Here is a 21,091-nt window from a genome sequence, read left to right on the forward strand (position 1 = left end):
GACTTTAGTCCCGCCCCTGTATAATCCTAGCCAATGGCTATACAAGTTAAGAAATTGACTAACCAATTAGAAAATGACAAAAAGTGAACTCGAGGCTTGAGGCGCAGGCTTTCGATATCTATGGCAACGGAGATATCCGGCATGTTCCTGACAGTGGACCAATAGGAACTAAGTGATAAAGTCATTGCCCAATCAGCTGTTCCTTCACCCTGGTGTAAGGCGGGGCTTCCACTGTCACTGTCCATGGTGTTAGCTCGGCCACGCCCCGAGGCGGTTGGAAGGTTCCGGAAGGTTTTCCGGTGCATTGTGGGAGCGGAGCTGCCGGCGCGCGACCAGAGACCGCTGACAAGATGATGGTGAGTGGCGGAGAATCCGCCGCCATCCGGAGCGGGGAGCCGGGGAGGGAGAGCGGGGGGCGACGTCTCCACACATGGGGCGCTGCTGCCGGGCCGAGGAGGGGGCGCTGTGCGGGGAACGCCGCCCGGAGCCCTGAGGGCCGCTGCTTAAAGGGGCGCTCCTCTCCTGGACCCTCCCCCGCTACTTATTAAAGGGGCGCTCCACTCCTGGACCCTCCCCCGCTACTTATTAAAGGGGCGCTCCACTCCTGGACCCTCCCCCGCTGCTTATTAAAGGGGCGCTCCACTCCTGGACCCTCCCCCGCTGCTTATTAAAGGGGCGCTCCACTCCTGGACCCTCCCCCGCTGCTTATTAAAGGGGCGCTCCACTCCTGGACCCTCCCCCGCTGCTTATTAAAGGGGCGTTCCACTCCTGGACCCTCCCCCGCTGCTTATTAAAGGGGGGCTCCACTCCTGGACCCTCCCCCGCTGCTTATTAAAGGGGGGCTCCACTCCTGGACCCTCCCCCGCTGCTTATTAAAGGGGGGCTCCACTCCTGGACCCTCCCCCGCTGCTTATTAAAGGGGGGCTCCTCTCCTGGACCCTCCCCCGCTGCTTATTAAAGGGGGCTCCACTCCTGGACCCTCCCCCGCTGCTTATTAAAGGGGGGCTCCTCTCCTGGACCCTCCCCCGCTGCTTATTAAAGGGGCGCTCCACTCCTGGACCCTCCCTCGCTGCTTATTAAAGGGGCGCTCCACTCCTGGACCCTCCCCCGCTGCTTATTAAAGGGGCGCTCCACTCCTGGACCCTCCCCCGCTGCTTATTAAAGGGGCGCTCCACTCCTGGACCCTCCCCCGCTGCTTATTAAAGGGGCGCTCCACTCCTGGACCCTCCCCCGCTGCTTATTAAAGGGGCGCTCCACTCCTGGACCCTCCCCCGCTGCTTATTAAAGGGGGCTCCACTCCTGGACCCTCCCCCGCTGCTTATTAAAGGGGCGCTCCTCTCCTGGACCCTCCCCCGCTACTTATTAAAGGGGGGCTCCTCTCCTGGACCCTCCCCCGCTACTTATTAAAGGGGGGCTCCACTCCTGGACCCTCCCCCGCTTCTTATTAAAGGGGGGCTCCACTCCTGGACCCTCCCCTGCTTCTTATTAAAGGGGCGCTCCACTCCTGGACCCTCCCCCGCTGCTTATTAAAGGGGCACTCCACTCCTGGACCCTCCCCCGCTGCTTATTAAAGGGGCACTCCACTCCTGGACCCTCCCCCGCTGCTTATTAAAGGGGCGCTCCACTCCTGGACCCTCCCCCGCTGCTTATTAAAGGGGCGCTCCACTCCTGGACCCTCCCCCGCTGCTTATTAAAGGGGCGCTCCTCTCCTGGACCCTCCCCCGCTGCTTAAAGGGGCGCTCCACTCCTGGACCCTCCCCTGCTGCTTAAAGGGGCGCTCCACTCCTGGACACTCTCCCCTGCTGCTTAAAGGGGCGCTCCACTCCTGGACCCTCTCCCCGCTTCTTATTAAAGGGGCGCTCCACTCCTGGACCCTCCCCGCTTCTTATTAAAGGGCGCTCCACTCCTGGACCCTTCCCAGCTTCTTATTAAAGGGGCGCTCCACTCCTGGACCTTCCCCCGCTTCTTATTAAAGGGTTGCTCCACTTCTGGACCCTCCCCCGCTGCTTATTAAAGGGGCGCTCCACTCCTGGACCCTCCCCCGCTGCTTATTAAAGGGGCGCTCCACTCCTGGACCCTCCCCCGCTGCTTATTAAAGGGGCGCTCCACTCCTGGACCCTCCCCCGCTGCTTATTAAAGGGGCGCTCCACTCCTGGACCCTCCCCCGCTGCTTATTAAAGGGGCGCTCCACTCCTGGACCCTCCCCCGCTGCTTATTAAAGGGGGCTCCACTCCTGGACCCTCCCCCGCTGCTTATTAAAGGGGCGCTCCTCTCCTGGACCCTCCCCCGCTACTTATTAAAGGGGGGCTCCTCTCCTGGACCCTCCCCCGCTGCTTAAAGGGGCGCTCCACTCCTGGACCCTCCCCTGCTGCTTAAAGGGGCGCTCCACTCCTGGACACTCTCCCCTGCTGCTTAAAGGGGCGCTCCACTCCTGGACCCTCTCCCCGCTTCTTATTAAAGGGGCGCTCCACTCCTGGACCCTCCCCCGCTTCTTATTAAAGGGGGGCTCCACTCCTGGACCCTCCCCTGCTTCTTATTAAAGGGGCGCTCCACTCCTGGACCCTCCCCCGCTGCTTATTAAAGGGGCACTCCACTCCTGGACCCTCCCCCGCTGCTTATTAAAGGGGCACTCCACTCCTGGACCCTCCCCCGCTGCTTATTAAAGGGGCGCTCCACTCCTGGACCCTCCCCCGCTGCTTATTAAAGGGGCGCTCCACTCCTGGACCCTCCCCCGCTGCTTATTAAAGGGGCGCTCCTCTCCTGGACCCTCCCCCGCTGCTTAAAGGGGCGCTCCACTCCTGGACCCTCCCCTGCTGCTTAAAGGGGCGCTCCACTCCTGGACACTCTCCCCTGCTGCTTAAAGGGGCGCTCCACTCCTGGACCCTCTCCCCGCTTCTTATTAAAGGGGCGCTCCACTCCTGGACCCTCCCCGCTTCTTATTAAAGGGCGCTCCACTCCTGGACCCTTCCCAGCTTCTTATTAAAGGGGCGCTCCACTCCTGGACCTTCCCCCGCTTCTTATTAAAGGGTTGCTCCACTTCTGGACCCTCCCCCGCTGCTTATTAAAGGGGCGCTCCACTCCTGGACCCTCCCCCCGCTGCTTATTAAAGTGGCGCTCCACTCCTGGACCCTCCCCCGCTGCTTATTAAAGGGGAGCTCCACTCCTGGACCCTCTCCCGTTTCTTATTAAAGGGGCGCTCCACTCCTGGACCCTCCCCCACTGTTTATTAAAGGGGCGCTCCACTCCTGGACCCTCCCCCGCTGCTTATTAAAGGGGCGTTCCACTCCTGGACCCTCCCCCGCTGCTTATTACAGGAGCGCTCCACTCCTGGACTCTCCCCCGCTGCTTATTAAAGGGGCGCTCCACTCCTGGACTCTCCCCCGCTGCTTATTAAAGGGGCGCTCCACTCCTGGACCCTCCCCCGCTGCTTATTACAGGAGCGCTCCACTCCTGGACCCTCCCCCGCTGCTTATTAAAGGGGCGCTCCACTCCTGGACTCTCCCCCGCTGCTGACTCTGTATCCTCCTCTCACTTTGTGTGGCTCGTTCTGTAGAATTTCTCCATCTTCCTGATTCTAGGTCAGCACCGTATTTGCTCTGTTATTAGACCCTATATCTATCGGTCCTCGTTGACCCTGGGTCTGTATATCGGGGGTCGGTCCTCGTTGACCCTGGGTATCGGTGGTCGGTCCTCGTTGACCCTGGGTATCGGTGGTCGGTCCTCGTTGACCCTGGGTATCGGTGGTCGGTCCTCGTTGACCCTGGGTATCTGTGGTCGGTCCTCGTTGACCCTGGGTATCGGTGGTCGGTCCTCGTTGACCCTGGGTATCGGTGGTCGGTCCTCGTTGACTCTGGGTATCGGTGGTCGGTCCTCGTTGACCCTGGGTCTGGGTATCGGTGGTCGGTCCTCGGTGTCCTCTTGGCCATTATTGGCTCTTTAGTTGTTTTCCATCTTGCTGGTGTAATATTATTTCTGGACCTTTTGTTCTCTGGTTACATTGATGGTGGTCCCGGCCTCTTCTTTTTCCCCGGTTGTTTCATTACCGTGTGGGGCTCGAGCTCCCGCGTATGACGCTGTTGCGCCCTCAATATTTCTGGCACGCGTTCTCTTATTTCCTGCAATGCGATACAGGCAGCAATGTGTAACAAGCTCTGTAAGATCCCAGCTACCCAGCCCTCAATTCCCCTAAACCAATTGGCTGGATTGAGAAAGGAGAAGGTGTCTGACCACCAACTGTCCTTATTACGATCATTGTCTTTATCGTATTGATCTCTGAGTCTTTGAATATCTTCTAACTTTAACTTCTACCAATAATAATATGGAAAGTGCGAAAAACCAAAACATTATGTCCCCTTTATTTGTTATTGGCTTTTTGGGTGATGAGGAGAACTTCATAGGGACGTCATACAAGGGTTCTAGTCCGTGCTTCCTGACTTGCCTCTTCACGACTACCAAATCACCAGGCTGCAGGTTATGACAGGTGTCGGTTTCTGCTGAATCTGGAAGAGAAGAAGAAACTAGAACATGGGTGTTATCAAGATTGTTACTAAGCTGAATTACACATTGAACAGCACGGTCAGTCTCTTCTGATAACTGCTGGGGCTGGAAATTTGCAACTGGGGGCCTAGTACCAAACAATATCTCATATGGGGACAGGCCATATTTTACAATAGGGGTAGTACGAATATGGTATAGTACAATGGGTAGGAGCTCTGGCCATGGCGCCGTAGTCTCCTGCATCATTTTGGTCAATTGTCCCTTCAGTGTGCCATTCAGCCTCTCAACTTCACCACTGGATTGTGGGTGGTACGGAGTATGGAGGGCTACAGTGGATCCAAGCATTGTCAGAACTTCTTGGTACACATGAGAAGAAAAGGCCGGACCTTGATCACTTTCAACAACTTCTGGCACCCTATATCTGCATATAACTTCCATCACCAGTTTCTTCGCTGTGGTCTTTGCAGTCATGTTGGTAACAGGGAATGCTTCCGGCCAACTGGAGAACCGGGGCCCAGTAGAATTTTTGCACCAGTGCGAGGGCCTGATTCTTTCCTCGATGTGTAGGCCCATGTGGCAATAGCAGGGTACATCCGCTTAGGGAGACACACGAGTTGGTCCTTTTCCAGAGACCATTATCCATACGTGCCCCATCAGTCTTCCATTGCTTCACCTCTTCCTTTGGAGACATTCTCTGCGTTGTCATTAAGCGGTCTCGCAGGGTCCGACAGAAAACTTCAGTCTGTTGTAGATCCTCAGGTTCTTGTAGGGTCAGTGCTTCTTGTAACTGTTTACGCTGAGAGCGTGTGGTCACCATAGCTGGTATGGTTGGTTCAACGGGTAAGAGAGCGGCGGCTTTTGCTTGCATATCCGCAAATGCGTTGCCAACAGTCTGTGGACTGGTCCTAGGACCGTGCTCCTTAACTTTGATAATAACCACCTGAGCAGGTAATTTGATCAAGTCCATGAGGGTTTTAACAGCTTCAGCATTTTTCACTGGGGTTCCGGCAGTAGTAATAAACCCTCGATTGGCCCATAGAGCCCCAAAATCGTGAGCAATACCAAATGCATACCGTGAGTCCGTGTATATATTAGCCCGCCTGTTCTTGGCACATGCAGTAGACAGAGCCTGGAGTTCTGCTTCTCGTGCTGACTGTGAGGGCGGGAGCGCAGCTGCGTGCACTACAGTGTCCTCTGTGGTAACAGCGTATCCCGTGTGGAATCTACCAAACTCATCAGCATATCTTGAACCATCCGTGTATAACACCAGATCGGGATTTGGGAGTGGGTTCTCACTGACATTTGGTGGAGTAGCTGTTTCTTCAGTCAGAAGTTGGGAACAGTCATGTTGGAGGTAATCCTCATCACTGCCATCTTTCCTTATAGTTCATTATACCGTCTTTCAAGGCGTTGTAAAGGGGTTGCATTATGCGGGATGCATCCGGTATCCACTGACAACAATAAGTGCATAGTCCAAGAAAACGCTGGAGTTCAGCTTCATCTTTTGGGAAAGGAAGGGAGCTGACAGCTATTATTCTTCTGCGAGGTGTCTGGCACCCTGAAGGAGACAGTGACCCAAGAAGATCACTTGACCAAGGCAGAACTGAAGTCTCGAGGCCAAAACCCGACAGTTCAGTGCTGCCAGATACTTAAGGAGGCTAACAGTGGCAGCAATGGCAAAAGACACCTGCTCATATTATTTTATTTTTTTTGCAAACTGGTTGGGACTGTTTTGGGCCCCTTGTGGCATCTGTGGGAAAGGCATGAAAAATACAGATTTCCTCACTGTCTTCATCTACATAGGGATTATATAACGTAAGAGCCATCTGACCATCATCTTGGAATTGTATTCTGGAGCGGAACTGTGATAATAAATCTGCTCCTAGTAAATTTAGGCTGTGTGCACACGATGCAGATTTGCAGCGTTTCCGCAGCGGATTTTACCGCGCAGAAACGTTGCATATCCGCATTGTGATGTACAGTACCTTTAAAATGAATGGGAAAAAAAAAAACGCTGTGCAGACGCTGCGGATTTTTCCGCGCGGTTTTCCTGCGGTACAAAATCCGCAGCATGTTACTTCTTTTGTGCGGTTTTCTATCTCCCCTGTCACCAAATCCGCAGGGCGAAACCCGCAATGGAAAACCGCACAAAAACCGCATGAAAACCGCGTGAAAAATGGAAGAAATCCGCAGGAAAAATGCAGGTCATTTGACCTGCGGTTTTCTTCCATCCTGCACGGAAAAATCCGCAGGGCTCAAAACTCCGTCTGCACTCAGCCTTACTGGACATGTGGGAGAGATTACAAACAGAACGAGCTGCTGTGGGGGCGATGTGGGAGGGGGAGCTGGGATTGGAGGGAGAACTGGAGCAGCTGCAGGTGCTAGCTTGCTGCTTTTTTTTTTTTTTTTTTTTTTTTTTCTCTTTCCCTGCTGATAAGCTGGTTAAAGTCTCCTGAAAACTTTTTTTTTCTGAATCTGGAAGGGGGTAGATACTCATAACCACTAGCAATATTAGGCATAACAGGGACTGAGGCTGGCGGCAGTGGCTGATAATAGGTACCGTCAGCGTCTCCCGGTCTCCTTGTACAATTATCATCTAGCAGGGAGACCTTTACTTTCAAATCATTGTTAACTATTTATCTGCCTGACACATTAGTCTCTATCAGTTTCTTCTTTAATCACTTCCTCAATTCTCACACCACAGTCACTTTCTTGAACCACAATACATCTCGTCCCTGTCATAATAGACAATTTTTCCTTCTTCAACATAGCAGTAACAGAAACAATCAGAATTCACTTCCTCTGTTCTTCCGAACACCTTCGTCACACAATTCATGTGCCAAGCCACAAAATTCTTCTTTTCCTTCCACAGATTCTCTCATTTAGAGCTAAATATCCTTCAGTTGTGCACAGATCTGGAGCGGCCGTATCAGTCTGTTCCACCGGGTCAATAATCCCCCTCTGGGAAGCCCAAGATTCAACGCGGTACTCAGTGAAAGGAGGAGGGTGTCTCAGACTATCCCTCCAGACACCTCTGGTTATATATATCTATCTATATATACCTGAGTTACGTATCCTACCCAGTCTTCAGTCACTTCACCACGCCTGACTCTAACAGTGAATTCAGGATTTCAGGATATTTTGACTATAAAGAGAGTCACAATCACTGGTCAATCCGGGGTGTCCGTCCCTTATGAGGTACGGTTCGAGCACTGGGCCCCCAATGGGACTGCACCTCTATATGATTCCACCCATGAATCACCCCACCATCAAGGACAAACCTCAGATCCTCTTTGCAGCAACAAGCGCAGGAAAACCACACCAACGGTGAGTCTGAACAGTATAACTGCTAACTTACCATGGTTGTTGTGGGGGATGATCAGTCCCAATTTTCAGCAGCTGTGTCCGCTCCGAGGGTCCTTTTTCTTGTCCTCCGGGGGCAGAGGTGTCCCTATTCGGGGGGGGGGCCCACGTTGGGCGCCAAGCTGTTGAGGTAGCTATTTAGGGAGGGCTAAATTAACCCTTCACGGTTGAGCCAGTGATTTCCAAATTAATCCACAGAGTGTTGCTGGCAACTGGGAATGACCACACGGAGACGGGGGTCTCTGTACGGGAGGATCGAGACAGATCACTAGTCCCCTTTATTTTAGTCACTTCTTTTATAATCTTTTGCTTTATTATGCAAAGTTCTCAACTACCAATAGCATCATTTCACTTTATAAGCCAATAATATTGCAAGAAAACCGGAAACTACATATATGTCCGTATCCAAAAGTAGTATAATGGCATATTCTTCAGAGTTCTACACCCCCGGTTCCCTTATCTTGCACTTGATGGGAACAAGTCTGGTTTCATGACAGCCTGAACGATTTCATACTAATTACCTAAATTTATCTTACAGCAACAAAAATGGAGAAACGAAACCTTCAGAGAATGGACAAAACGAAACTTCAGCTTTGATTTTAGTTTTAACCCTTCACACAGTAGGGGAGCTCTGATCTCTTATATTAAAGGCTTTTCCACTACTTTATCATTGGCCTATCCAGGATAGGTGATCAATGTGTGATCGGTCAGGATCCTGCACCTCCGCCGATCAGCCGGTGACGGTAGCCGCGGCCGGGTTTAGCATGTCCGCCTGCTATTCCAATATGCAGTACCCAGCAACGGCCTCTATGAGAAGACTTCCAGCTCCGCAAGGGAGTGTTTCAGGCCGTCGTAAACAGCTGATCGGTGGCAGTGCCAGGTGTTGAACCCTGCCCGATCATAGGATGGGTCATCGATGATAAAGTAGTGGTCAACCCTGTAAGGGGTTGTTCGTCGGTCGGTGACCCCCGCACACATCTTCTGGAGGTTTTATGAGTGAATCTTTCTGGTTCACCGTATTGTAAAACGTGTGGAGCTCTGTTCGGGGAGCAGCCTCACACAATGGCACAGGGCAGCAGCATCACACATGGGCACACAGGGGAGCAGCATCACACATGGGCACACAGGGGAGCAGCATCACACATGGGCACGGCGGACCACCGGGAAGTGGTAAGCTGGGAGCAGGGTCCAGGAGCGGGCAGAATGAGGAGACGAGCAGCTCTACAAGGGCCTGGGTGAGCAGGCCAAGACCATGGCACCTCTGGATCAACATGTTAGGATAGGATATGGGTTGAACTAGATGGACTTAAAGTCTCCCTTCAACCTTAATAACTATGTTGCTATGTTATATTACTATTACACACAGTACCCCCACTCACACTAATAATACTGCTGCTACAGCGAGCACTATACACTGCACAAATAATACCGCCACTGTGACCTTACTGCTATTACCGTATACATCCTATTGATGAACCCTACCGTCGGCCTTTGCTCAGTGTGTCTGATACCGGGCAGCAGTTCAGCCGCTTCCTGTGTACTGAGGGCTGCGGTATGAACTGGAGCTCGGTCGCTCTTTTCTGATCCGTGTACATACCGGATGATGGTGGTAGTTGTCCAGTGCATGACGTCTGTATTGCCCTGTGGTGTGGACGCCCGGTCCTACTGACTGTCCCCGCGCAGGCTGCGTCTTACCATGTGAGCAGGCAGTAACCCCTCGTGGCGTTGTCTTCCTCCCGTAGCCCACTCCAGTCATCCTCCTGAAAGAAGGCACAGACACGTCTCAGGGCGTCCCGCAGCTCGTCAGCAACATCAATGCCTGCCAGGTGATCGCAGAGGCCGTGCGCACCACCCTGGGCCCGCGGGGCATGGATAAGCTCATTGTAGATGACAGAGGTGAGTGCGTCCTGGCAGTGGCCACCTGCCCTTTATCATCCACCACCAGGTCTAGAAGACCCTGACATTGTGCCGCAAGGGTCTGAGAGGGTGACCGCTAGTCTCCGTGCACAAGAATATCCCTCCTCTCACCCCATGTCGGTCATTGCAGGTAAAGCCACGATTTCCAACGATGGCGCCACAATCCTAAAGCTCCTGGATGTCGTCCATCCTGCAGCCAAGACCCTGGTGGACATCGCCAAGTCCCAGGATGCCGAGGTAAGGCACATCCGCGCTGGGGGGTCTGGCACTTGTGCGGACCAGGCTTCTAACGAGACCCTTCTACACGTAACAGGTGGGTGACGGCACCACGTCCGTGACGCTGCTGGCAGCCGAGTTCATGAAGCAGGTGAAGCCCTACGTGGAGGAGGGTCTGCACCCCCAGGTCATCATCCGAGCGTACCGCACCGCCACCCAGCTGGTGAGTAGCCGATTATCCCCCAGTATCAGTGCCGTACACTCTGGATTATATACAGCATATCCCCCTGTATCAAGGCTGTGTACTCGGGATTATATGCAGCATATTCCCTGGTATCAGGGCCATACACTCGGGATTATATACAGCATACTCCCTGGTATCGGGGCCGTGTACTTGGGATTATGTACAGCATGTCCCCTGGTATCAGGGCCGTGTACTCGGGATTATATACAGCATACCCCCCTGGTATCAGGGCCGTGTACTCGGGATTATGTACAGCATGTCCCCTGGTATCAGAGCAGTATACTCGGGATTATATACAGCATACCCCCCGGTATCAGGGCCGTGTACTCGGGATTATGTACAGCATGTCCCCTGGTATCAGGGCCGTGTACTCAGGATTATATACAGTATACCCCCCGTATCAGGGCCGTGTACTCGGGATTATATACAGCATACTCCCCGGTATCAGGGCCGTGTACTTATGTACAGCATGTCCCCTGGTATCAGGGCCGTGTACTCGAGATTATATACAGCATACCCCCCGGTATCAGAGCCGTGTACTCGGGATTATATACAGCATACTCCCCGGTATCAGGGCCGTGTACTTATGTACAGCATGTCCCCTGGTATCAGGGCCGTGTACTCGAGATTATATACAGCATACCCCCCGGTATCAGGGCCGTGTACTCTGGATTATGTACAGCATGTCCCCTGGTATCAGAGCCGTATACTCAGGATTATATACAGCATACCCCCCGGTATCAGGGCCGTGTACTCGGGATTATGTACAGCATGTCCCCTGGTATCAGGGCCGTGTACTCAGGATTATATACAGTATACCCCCCCGTATCAGGGCCGTGTACTCGGGATTATATACAGCATACTCCCCGGTATCAGGGCCGTGTACTTATGTACAGCATGTCCCCTGGTATCAGGGCCGTGTACTCGAGATTATATACAGCATACCCCCCGGTATCAGAGCCGTGTACTCGGGATTATATACAGCATACTCCACCGGTATCAGGGCCGTGTACTTATGTACAGCATGTCCCCTGGTATCAGGGCCGTGTACTCGGGATTATATACAGCATACTCCCCGGTATCAGAGCCGTGTACTCGGGATTATATACAGCATACTCCCCGGTATCAGGGCCGTGTACTCGGGATTATATACAGCATACCCCCCGGTATCAGAGCCGTGTACTCGGGATTATATACAGCATACTCCCCGGTATCAGGGCCGTGTACTTATGTACAGCATGTCCCCTGGTATCAGGGCCGTGTACTCGAGATTATATACAGCATACCCCCCGGTATCAGGGCCGTGTACTCGGGATTATGTACAGCATGTCCCCTGGTATCAGAGCCGTATACTCGGGATTATATACAGCATACCCCCCGGTATCAGGGCCGTGTACTCGGGATTATGTACAGCATGTCCCCTGGTATCAGAGCCGTATACTCGGGATTATATACAGCATACCCCCCGGTATCAGGGCCGTGTACTCGGGATTATGTACAGCATGTCCCCTGGTATCAGGGCCGTGTACTCAGGATTATATACAGTATACCCCCCGTATCAGGGCCGTGTACTCGGGATTATATACAGCATACTCCCCGGTATCAGGGCCGTGTACTTATGTACAGCATGTCCCCTGGTATCAGGGCCGTGTACTCGAGATTATATACAGCATACCCCCCGGTATCAGGGCCGTGTACTCGAGATTATATACAGCATACCCCCCGGTATCAGGGCCGTGTACTCGGGATTACATACAGCATACCCCCTGGTATATACTGTATATCCCACGGTATCAAGGCCGTGTACTCGGGATCATGTGCATCATATCACACAGTATCAGGGCCGGCTACTAAGGATTATGTACAGCATTTCCCATGGTATCGGAGCTGTGTATTCAGGTTTATGTACAGCATATCCCACGGTGTCAGGGCCATGTACTTTGGATTATAAAAACCCTACTCCCCAGTATCAGAGCCATGTGTTCGGGATTATAAACAACATACCCCCGGTATCAGTGCCATACACTCGAGATTATATACAGCATACCCCCGGTATCAGGACCACTTTCTGCCCTGCATCTCTTCTGTTGTCCTGCAGACTTCGGAGCTCTGTGTAATTTTCATGTTTTCTTTCAGGCCGTCAATAAAATTAAGGAACTTTCTGTAACTGTGAAGAAGGAGGACAAAGAGTAAGTGTCCGTCATTCTCTAAAATCCGGAATCCGATGCCTGTCATGTTCTAAATTCACCGTTTTCCCTACAGAGAGCAGCGGCACCTGCTGGAGAAGTGCGCAGCCACCGCTCTGAGCTCCAAGCTCATTGCTCTGCACAAGGACTTCTTCTCTAAGATGGTAGTGGACGCAGTGACCTTGTTAGATGACCTGCTGCAGCTGAAGATGATTGGCATTAAGAAGGTCCAGGGAGGAGCTCTGGAGGTGGGTGCCTCATTCCCCATAGGGTGGATGTGCCACATAGGGTGGAGGATGCTCCTCTCTATCCCCTCTCCCCGGGGTGGAGGATGCTCCTCTCTATCCCCTCTCCCCGGGGTGGAGGATGCTCCTCTCTATCCCCTCTCCCCGGGGTGGAGGATGCTCCTCTCTATCCCCTCTCCCCGGGGTGGAGGATGCTCCTCTCTATCCCCTCTCCCCGGGGTGGAGGATGCTCCTCTCTATCCCCTCTCCCCGGGGTGGAGGATGCTCCTCTCTATCCCCTCTCCCCGGGGTGGAGGATGCTCCTCTCTATCCCCTCTCCCCGGGGTGGAGGATGCTCCTCTCTATCCCCTCTCCCCGGGGTGGAGGATGCTCCTCTCTATCCCCTCTCCCCGGGGTGGAGGATGCTCCTCTCTATCCCCTCTCCCCGGGGTGGAGGATGCTCCTCTCTATCCCCTCTCCCCGGGGTGGAGGATGCTCCTCTCTATCCCCTCTCCCCGGGGTGGAGGATGCTCCTCTCTATCCCCTCTCCCCGGGGTGGAGGATGCTCCTCTCTATCCCCTCTCCCCGGGGTGGAGGATGCTCCTCTCTATCCCCTCTCCCCGGGGTGGAGGATGCTCCTCTCTATCCCCTCTCCCCGGGGTGGAGGATGCTCCTCTCTATCCCCTCTCCCCGGGGTGGAGGATGCTCCTCTCTATCCCCTCTCCCCGGGGTGGTGGATGCTCCACTCTATCCCCTCTCCCCGCGGTGGAGGATGCGCCACTCTATCCCCTCACCCCGAGGTGGAGGATGCTCCTCTCTATCCCCTCTCCCCGGGGTGGAGGATGCTCCACTCTATCCCCTCACCCCGAGGTGGAGGATGCTCCACTCTATCCCCTCTCCCCGGGGTGGAGGATGCTCCACTCTATCCCCTCACCCCGAGGTGGAGCATGCTCCTTTCTATCCCCTCTCCCCGGGGTGGAGGATGCTCCTCTCTATCCCCTCTCCCCGAGGTGGAGGATGCTCCTCTCTATCCCCTCACCCCGGGGTGGAGGATGCTCCTTTCTATCCCCTCTCCCCGGGGTGGTGGATGCTCCTTTCCCCTTCCTCCTTGATGGATGGGCCAGGCCCGCAGACGCTAACACTCTGTATGCTCAGGATTCTCGGCTGGTGGCCGGCGTCGCGTTCAAGAAGACCTTCTCCTACGCCGGGTTTGAGATGCAGCCCAAGAAGTACACGTCCCCCCGGATCGCCCTGCTGAACGTGGAGCTGGAGCTGAAAGCCGAGAAGGACAATGCTGAAGTCCGGGTCAGCAATGTGGAGGTAAGGGGTCCGATAAGAGCAGGGGTAGCGGGCTGTGTGGGGACGCAATGCCAACGTCTGTTCTCTATCACAGGAGTACCAGGCCATCGTGGACGCAGAGTGGAATATCCTCTATGACAAACTGAATAAGATTTACAAGTCCGGAGCCAAAGTCGTCCTCTCCAAGCTTCCCATTGGGGACGTGGCCACACAGTACTTCGCTGACCGGGATCTGTTCTGTGCCGGCAGAGTCCCTGACGAGGACCTCAGGAGAACCATGATGGTAGGGGGCTACCACAGGAGTCATGTGGTGCTGTTCTAGTGGGGGCTTGCCTCTCTGCCCAGTATAACGCCCCCGTGCTTCTGTCCCAGGCCTGCGGCGGCTCCATCCAGACCAGTGTGAACGCTATGGCAGACGACGTGTTGGGCCAGTGTGCGCTGTTCGAGGAGGCCCAGGTGGGCGGAGAAAGGTGAGCTCTACCATAAAATGTGTGAAGATGGCACTTCCCAGAATGCAAATCACCAGAGCAGATACCGAACAAGCAGGCGGAGCCGGAGGTGTAGGAGGGACTGCTGTATTTGTTTAAAGGGGCTGTCCACCCTGGAGAACCGCACCTTAATACACGACACAATCTCTATATATAAAATTTAAATGTGTGTGTGTGTGTCATCAACCAATTACAAAGCATGTTTCATTTCACCAGAGCTGTTTAAAAGAAGCTGAGCTGTGATTGGTTGCTATGAGCAACAGTTTTCTCACTGCATGACAACACCTCAGCAGATACTGACATGGTGGGAGAAATCTATCATCCCCGGGAACATAAGCTCCAGCCATCGTCTGCCCCCCCCCCAGAAAGGAGCAGAGAGAACATGACAGAAATGAATCCCCCCTCCCGTGCCCATATCCCCATCACACATCCACCATCCCATAGGCACATCTGCCCTCTTAAAGAAGTCATTGGTATGGAAGTCAGAGCAAATACATCCAGCGCTCTAGTTCTGACCCCACATATCCCACATCATCCCGGTGGCTCTGGCTGACGGGATGATGTGGGTTATTAGTGGTAGTAGTCCGGTGGCTCTGGCTGACGGGATGATGTGGGATATTAGTGGTAGTAGTCCGGTGGCTCTGGCTGATGGGATGATGTGGGATATTAGGGGTAGTAGTCCGGTAGCTCTGGCTGGCGGGATGATGTGGGATATTAGTGGTAGTAGTCCGGTGGCTCTGGCTGATGGGATGATGTGGGATATTAGGGGTAGTAGTACGGTGGCTCTGGCTGATGGGATGATGTGGGATATTAGGGGTAGTAGTCCGGTGGCTCTGGCTGACGGGATGATGTGGGATATTAGTGGTAGTAGTCCGGTGGCTCTGGCTGATGGGATGATGTGGGATATTAGGGGTAGTAGTCCGGTAGCTCTGGCTGACGGGATGATGTGGGATATTAGTGGTAGTAGTCCGGTGGCTCTGGCTGACGGGATGATGTGGGATATTAGTGGTAGTAGTCCGGTGGCTCTGGCTGACGGGATGATGTGGGATATTAGTGGTAGTAGTCCGGTGGCTCTGGCTGATGGGATGATGTGGGATATTAGGGGTAGTAGTCCGGTGGCTCTGGCTGATGGGATGATGTGGGATATTAGTGGTAGTAGTCCGGTGGCTCTGGCTGATGGGATGATGTGGGATATTAGGGGTAGTAGTCCGGTGGCTCTGGCTGATGGGATGATGTGGGATATTAGGGGTAGTAGTCCGGTGGCTCTGGCTGACGGGATGATGTGGGATATTAGTGGTAGTAGTCCGGTGGCTCTGGCTGATGGGATGATGTGGGATATTAGGGGTAGTAGTCCGGTAGCTCTGGCTGACGGGATGATGTGGGATATTAGTGGTAGTAGTCCGGTGGCTCTGGCTGACGGGATGATGTGGGATATTAGTGGTAGTAGTCCGGTGGCTCTGGCTGACGGGATGATGTGGGATATTAGTGGTAGTAGTCCGGTGGCTCTGGCTGATGGGATGATGTGGGATATTAGGGGTAGTAGTCCGGTGGCTCTGGCTGACGGGATGATGTGGGATATTAGTGGTAGTAGTCCGGTGGCTCTGGCTGATGGGATGATGTGGGATATTAGGGGTAGTAGTCCGGTGGCTCTGGCTGACGGGATGATGTGGGATATTAGTGGTAGTAGTCCGGTGGCTCTGGCTGATGGGATGATGTGGGATATTAGGGGTAGTAGTCCGGTAGCTCTGGCTGGCGGGATGATGTGGGATATTAGTGGTAGTAGTCCGGTGGCTCTGGCTGATGGGATGATGTGGGATATTAGGGGTAGTAGTCCGGTGGCTCTGGCTGACGGGATGATGTGGGATATTAGTGGTAGTAGTCCGGTGGCTCTGGCTGATGGGATGATGTGGGATATTAGGGGTAGTAGTCCGGTAGCTCTGGCTGGCGGGATGATGTGGGATATTAGTGGTAGTAGTCCGGTGGCTCTGGCTGACGGGATGATGTGGGATATTAGTGGTAGTAGTCCGGTGGCTCTGGCTGATGGGATTATGTGGGATATTAGGAGTAGTAGTCCGGTAGCTCTGGCTGGCGGGATGATGTGGGATATTAGTGGTAGTAGTCCGGTGGCTCTGGCTGACGGGATGATGTGGGATATTAGTGGTAGTAGTCCGGTGGCTCTGGCTGATGGGATGATGTGGGATATTAGGAGTAGTAGTCCGGTAGCTCTGGCTGGCGGGATGATGTGGGATATTAGTGGTAGTAGTCCGGTGGCTCTGGCTGACGGGATGATGTGGGATATTAGTGGTAGTAGTCCGGTGGCTCTGGCTGATGGGATGATGTGGGATATTAGGGGTAGTAGTCCGGTGGATCTGGCTGATGGGATGATGTGGAATATTAGGGGTAGTAGTCCGGTGACTCTGGCTGTCGGAATGAGGTGGGATATTAGGGGTAGTAGTCCGGTGGCTCTGGCTGACGGGATGATGTGGGATATTAGGGGTAGTAATCCGGTGGCTCTGGCTGACGGGATGATGTGAGATATTAGTGGTAGTAGTCCGGTGGCTCTGGCTGATGGGATGACGTGGGATATTAGGGGTAGTAGTCCGGTGGCTCTGGCTGATGGGATGATGTGGGATATTAGGGGTAGTAGTCCGGTGGATCTGGCTGATGGGATGATGTGGAATATTAGGGGTAGTAGTCCGGTGACTCTGGCTGTCGGAATGAGGTGGGATATTAGGGGTAGTAGTCCGGTGGCTCTGACGGGATGATGTGGGATATTAGGGGTAGTAGTCCGGTGGCTCTGGCTGATGGGATGACGTGGGATATTAGGGGTAGTAGTCCGGTGGCTCTGGCTGACGGGATGACGTGGGATATTAGTGGTAGTAGTCCGGTGGCTCTGACTGACGGGATGATGTGGGATATTAGGGGTAGTAGTCTGGTGGCTCTGACGGGATGATGTGGGATATTAGGGGTAGTAGTCCGGTGGCTCTGGCTGACGGGATGATGTGGGATATTAGTGGTAGTAGTCCGGTGGCTCTGGCTGATGGGATGATGTGGGATATTAGTGGTAGTAGTCCGGTGGTTCTGGCTGATGGGATGATGTGGGATATTAAGGGTAGTAGTCCGGTGGCTCTGGCTGACGGGATGATGTGGGATATTAGGGGTAGTAGTCCGGTAGCTCTGGCTGACGGGATGATGTGGGATATTAGGGGTAGTAGTCCGGTGGCTCTGGCTGATGTGATGATGTGGGATATTAGGGGTAGTAGTCCGGTGGCTCTGGCTGACGGGATGATGTGGGATATTAGGGGTAGTAGTCCGGTGGCTCTGGCTGATGTGATGATGTGGGATATTAGGGGTAGTAGTCCGGTGGCTCTGGCTGACGGGATGATGTGGGATATTAGGAGTAGTAGTCCGGTGGCTCTGGCTGACGGGATGATGTGGGATATTAGTGGTAGTAGTCCGGTGGCTCTGGCTGATGGGATGATGTGGGATATTAGTGGTAGTAGTCCGGTGGCTCTGGCTGATGGGATGATGTGGGATATTAGGGGTAGTAGTCCGGTGGCTCTGGCTGATGGGATGATGTGGGATATTAGGGGTAGTAGTCCGGTGGCTCTGGCTGATGGGATGATGTGGGATATTAGGGGTAGTAGTCCGGTGGCTCTGGCTGACGGGATGATGTGGGATATTAGGTGTAGTAGTCCGGTGTCTCTGGCTGATGGGATGATGTGGGATATTAGTGGTAGTAGTCCGGTGGCTCTGGCTGACTGGATGATGTGGGATATTAGTGGTAGTAGTCCGGTGGCTCTGGCTGACGGGATGATGTGGGATATTAGTGGTAGTAGTCCGGTGGCTGTGGCTGACTGGATGATGTGGGATATTAGGGGTAGTAGTCCGGTGGCTCTGGCTGATGGGATGATGTGGGATATTAGGGGTAGTAGTCCGGTGGCTCTGGCTGACGGGATGATGTGGGATATTAGGGGTAGTAGTCCGGTGGCTCTGGCTGATGGGATGATGTGGGATATTATAGTGAACATGGCTATGCGGAGTGGGCGGGACCCTACACTCAGGTTTATATATACATTTATTATAGTTTGTTATAACCGTAGTTAGTTATTATGCCCGGGCAGCGCCGGGCTCTTCAGCTAGTTTTTAATAAAGCAGCGTCTGCCCCATCCTGAGCCGTGCAGCTGCTCCAGCAGTCACATGGCGTCGCGTGTCAGCTGCAGCCAGTGAGCGGTCGGCTGTCACTTATCACACTCCCATCAGGGCAGACGTCAGCTCTGATGACATAAAGGCTGCAGTTCATATTTGACACGGCCGGGATCAGTGGCGCCGCTCAGGATGGGGCAGACGCTGCTTTGTTTGGATTTGGTTCTGCATGGAGTCAGCTGGACTTTACCGGTGGAAGACAAGCAAGAGCTGTAATATGACCCATTCTTGAAGTTTACATAAGCCGCCATGTTTGTTGCCATCCTCGCCCGCTTTGCATTGGTTCTCTGTTGCCATGTAGTGACTCTACCGTCCTGTACGTCCCATCCCTTTTTGTGTTCATTTATTATTTTCATGCAGATACAACTTCTTCACCGGCTGCCCAAAAGCTAAAACCTGCACCATCATCCTACGAGGAGGAGCCGAGCAATTCATGGAGGAGACTGAGAGATCTCTGCACGACGCCATCATGATTGTGCGCAGAGCCATCAAGGTTTGTGTCCGCACTCGTGTCTGTGCTCGTGTCCACAGCCTGCTCTTCCCATCTCTGTAACCATTCTCTTGTCCCTGTAGAACGACTCTGTGGTCGCTGGTGGAGGTGCCATTGAGATGGAGCTGTCCAAGTACCTGCGGGATTACTCCAGGACCATTCCTGGCAAGCAGCAGCTCCTCATCGGCTCATACGCCAAGGCGCTGGAGATCATCCCCCGGCAGCTCTGCGATAACGCCGGCTTCGATGCCACCAATATCCTGAACAAGCTGAGAGCAAAGCATGCCCAGGTGAGCAGCCACGCACGGCACCCCTCCAGAGCGGTTAGTCCCCCCACTACTGGTAGCCATGCAGTGCCTGTGAGTCCCGCGGCTCCAGTCCTTCATGTTGGCATCCGTGGCCTCTAGGGCGTCTGATCCCGTTATTACTATTAACCCCCATCTGCTGGCTGTTCACAGGGTGGCACGTGGTACGGAGTGGACGTGAACAATGAAGACATCGCTGACAACTTTGACGCCTGCGTCTGGGAGCCGTCCATCGTGAGGATCAATGCTCTGACCGCAGCCTCCGAGGCCGCCTGCCTCATCCTGTCCGTAGACGAGACCATCAAGAACCCACGCTCCTCAGCAGACGGGGCCCCAGGAGGCCGGGGACGGGGCCGACCGCACCAACATTAACCTTCACCCAAAGGGTGTGTGACCGGCAGAGGAGGATGGGATGATTACTCCAGGACGCTGACCACCAGCTGTTGTGGAACTAAAACTCTCAGCCCTGCCTGTAAGATGTATGTTGGGAGTTGTAGTCCCCCTGCAGCTCGGTGGCTGATTTGAGGTCTAGAATCGCCGCTTGTCCTTTCATCATGAGGTGGGAGCCGGGTGTTTCCTGTGCATGCCCCCCCAGCAGGACGGGACCCTCACTCCCATCATCCACTAGTTTTGCGCTGAGGTTTCCACCTTTTTGTTACTGTATTTATTTTCTCTGAGCTGAAGATTCTCGATAATAAACGCACTTCACTGAGGAACGAGCCTGTGTCTGATCTGCAAGAAGTTGTCCGCTCCCCACCCCCCTGACCCAGAATTATCACAAGATCAGGGGTCCCGAATGCTCATCTGATGGCTCGCCACAGTGGAGAAGCATGTGGACCCTGTACTCACAAACAGTGGGGGTCCCAACAGGTGGACACCCCCACTTGGGAATCAACATTTTAAATTTTTTTTTGCCAGTTCTAACAAAACAAATTGATGAATGGTTTTGGTATACTAATTCTTCATGGAGTCCGAAACCCCCTCTTTCAACAACAATGGTCTGTTCTACGGTGTCAAGAATAGCGGCATGTAGAAGTGGGCAGATCCCACTGCTGTCACCAGGGAGACGCCACTCCGCTGCCTCCAACATCCATAGTTTCCAGAAAGATCAGAGGAAGCTCTTGACTCGAAAGTGTACTACTCTGCCTCTCCGTACAAGAATCCTAGGCTTAGTGTATGGTCCGCCGTACAATATAATGCACTCTCATATTTCTCTACAGTATAATTCACCCTCATGGTCCTCCATATAGTATAATGCCCCCCCCCATGGTCCTCCATACAGTAGACTCATGTTCCTCTATACAATATAATGTACCCCCATGGTCCTCCATGCAATCTAATGCACTCATGTTCCTCTATACAGTATAATGCACCCCCCCATGGTCCTCTATACAATATAATGCACCCCCCATGGTCCTCTATACAATATAATGTACCCCCCCCCCCCCATGGTCCTCTATGCAATATAATTTACCCCCATGGTCCTCCATACAATATAACGCAGTCTATGGTCCTCCATGCAATATAATGCACTCTCCATGGTCCTCCATATAATAATGCACTCCCCAAGATCCTCCATGGAATATAATGCACTTCCACACAGTAATATGCACCCCCATGGTACTCCACACAGTATAATGCACTTCCCACGGTCCT

General features: G+C 53.5%; 1 protein-coding gene across 1 annotated transcript; it reads left to right on the forward strand.

Annotated features, from left to right (window-relative positions):
• The first annotated feature begins 130 nt into the window (after positions 1-130).
• On the forward strand, positions 131-20,151 carry CCT7 (chaperonin containing TCP1 subunit 7). The gene is made up of 12 exons (XM_073559912.1): positions 131-356; positions 9,603-9,756; positions 9,908-10,014; positions 10,091-10,216; positions 12,374-12,426; positions 12,500-12,671; positions 13,803-13,967; positions 14,041-14,229; positions 14,319-14,416; positions 19,001-19,133; positions 19,214-19,420; positions 19,589-20,151. Exons 1-12 carry the CDS (start codon positions 351-353, stop codon positions 19,805-19,807), a joined length of 1,629 nt encoding a protein of 542 aa, XP_073416013.1. The 5' UTR covers positions 131-350; the 3' UTR covers positions 19,808-20,151.
• The last annotated feature ends 940 nt before the right edge of the window (positions 20,152-21,091 follow it).

The sequence above is a fragment of the Dendrobates tinctorius genome, unplaced genomic scaffold (genome assembly GCF_039654945.1).
Source record: "Dendrobates tinctorius isolate UK_male_01 unplaced genomic scaffold, ASM3965494v1 ptg000282l, whole genome shotgun sequence".
Lineage (NCBI taxonomy): Eukaryota > Metazoa > Chordata > Amphibia > Anura > Dendrobatidae > Dendrobates > Dendrobates tinctorius.

Bases quoted from the DNA above. Each gene is read 5' to 3' on its own strand.
- CCT7 (XM_073559912.1), top strand. The intron at 12,427-12,499 runs GTAAGTGTCCGT...TTTTCCCTACAG, and splicing joins GTGAAGAAGGAGGACAAAGA to AGAGCAGCGGCACCTGCTGG. The intron at 14,417-19,000 runs GTGAGCTCTACC...ATTTTCATGCAG, and splicing joins GCCCAGGTGGGCGGAGAAAG to ATACAACTTCTTCACCGGCT.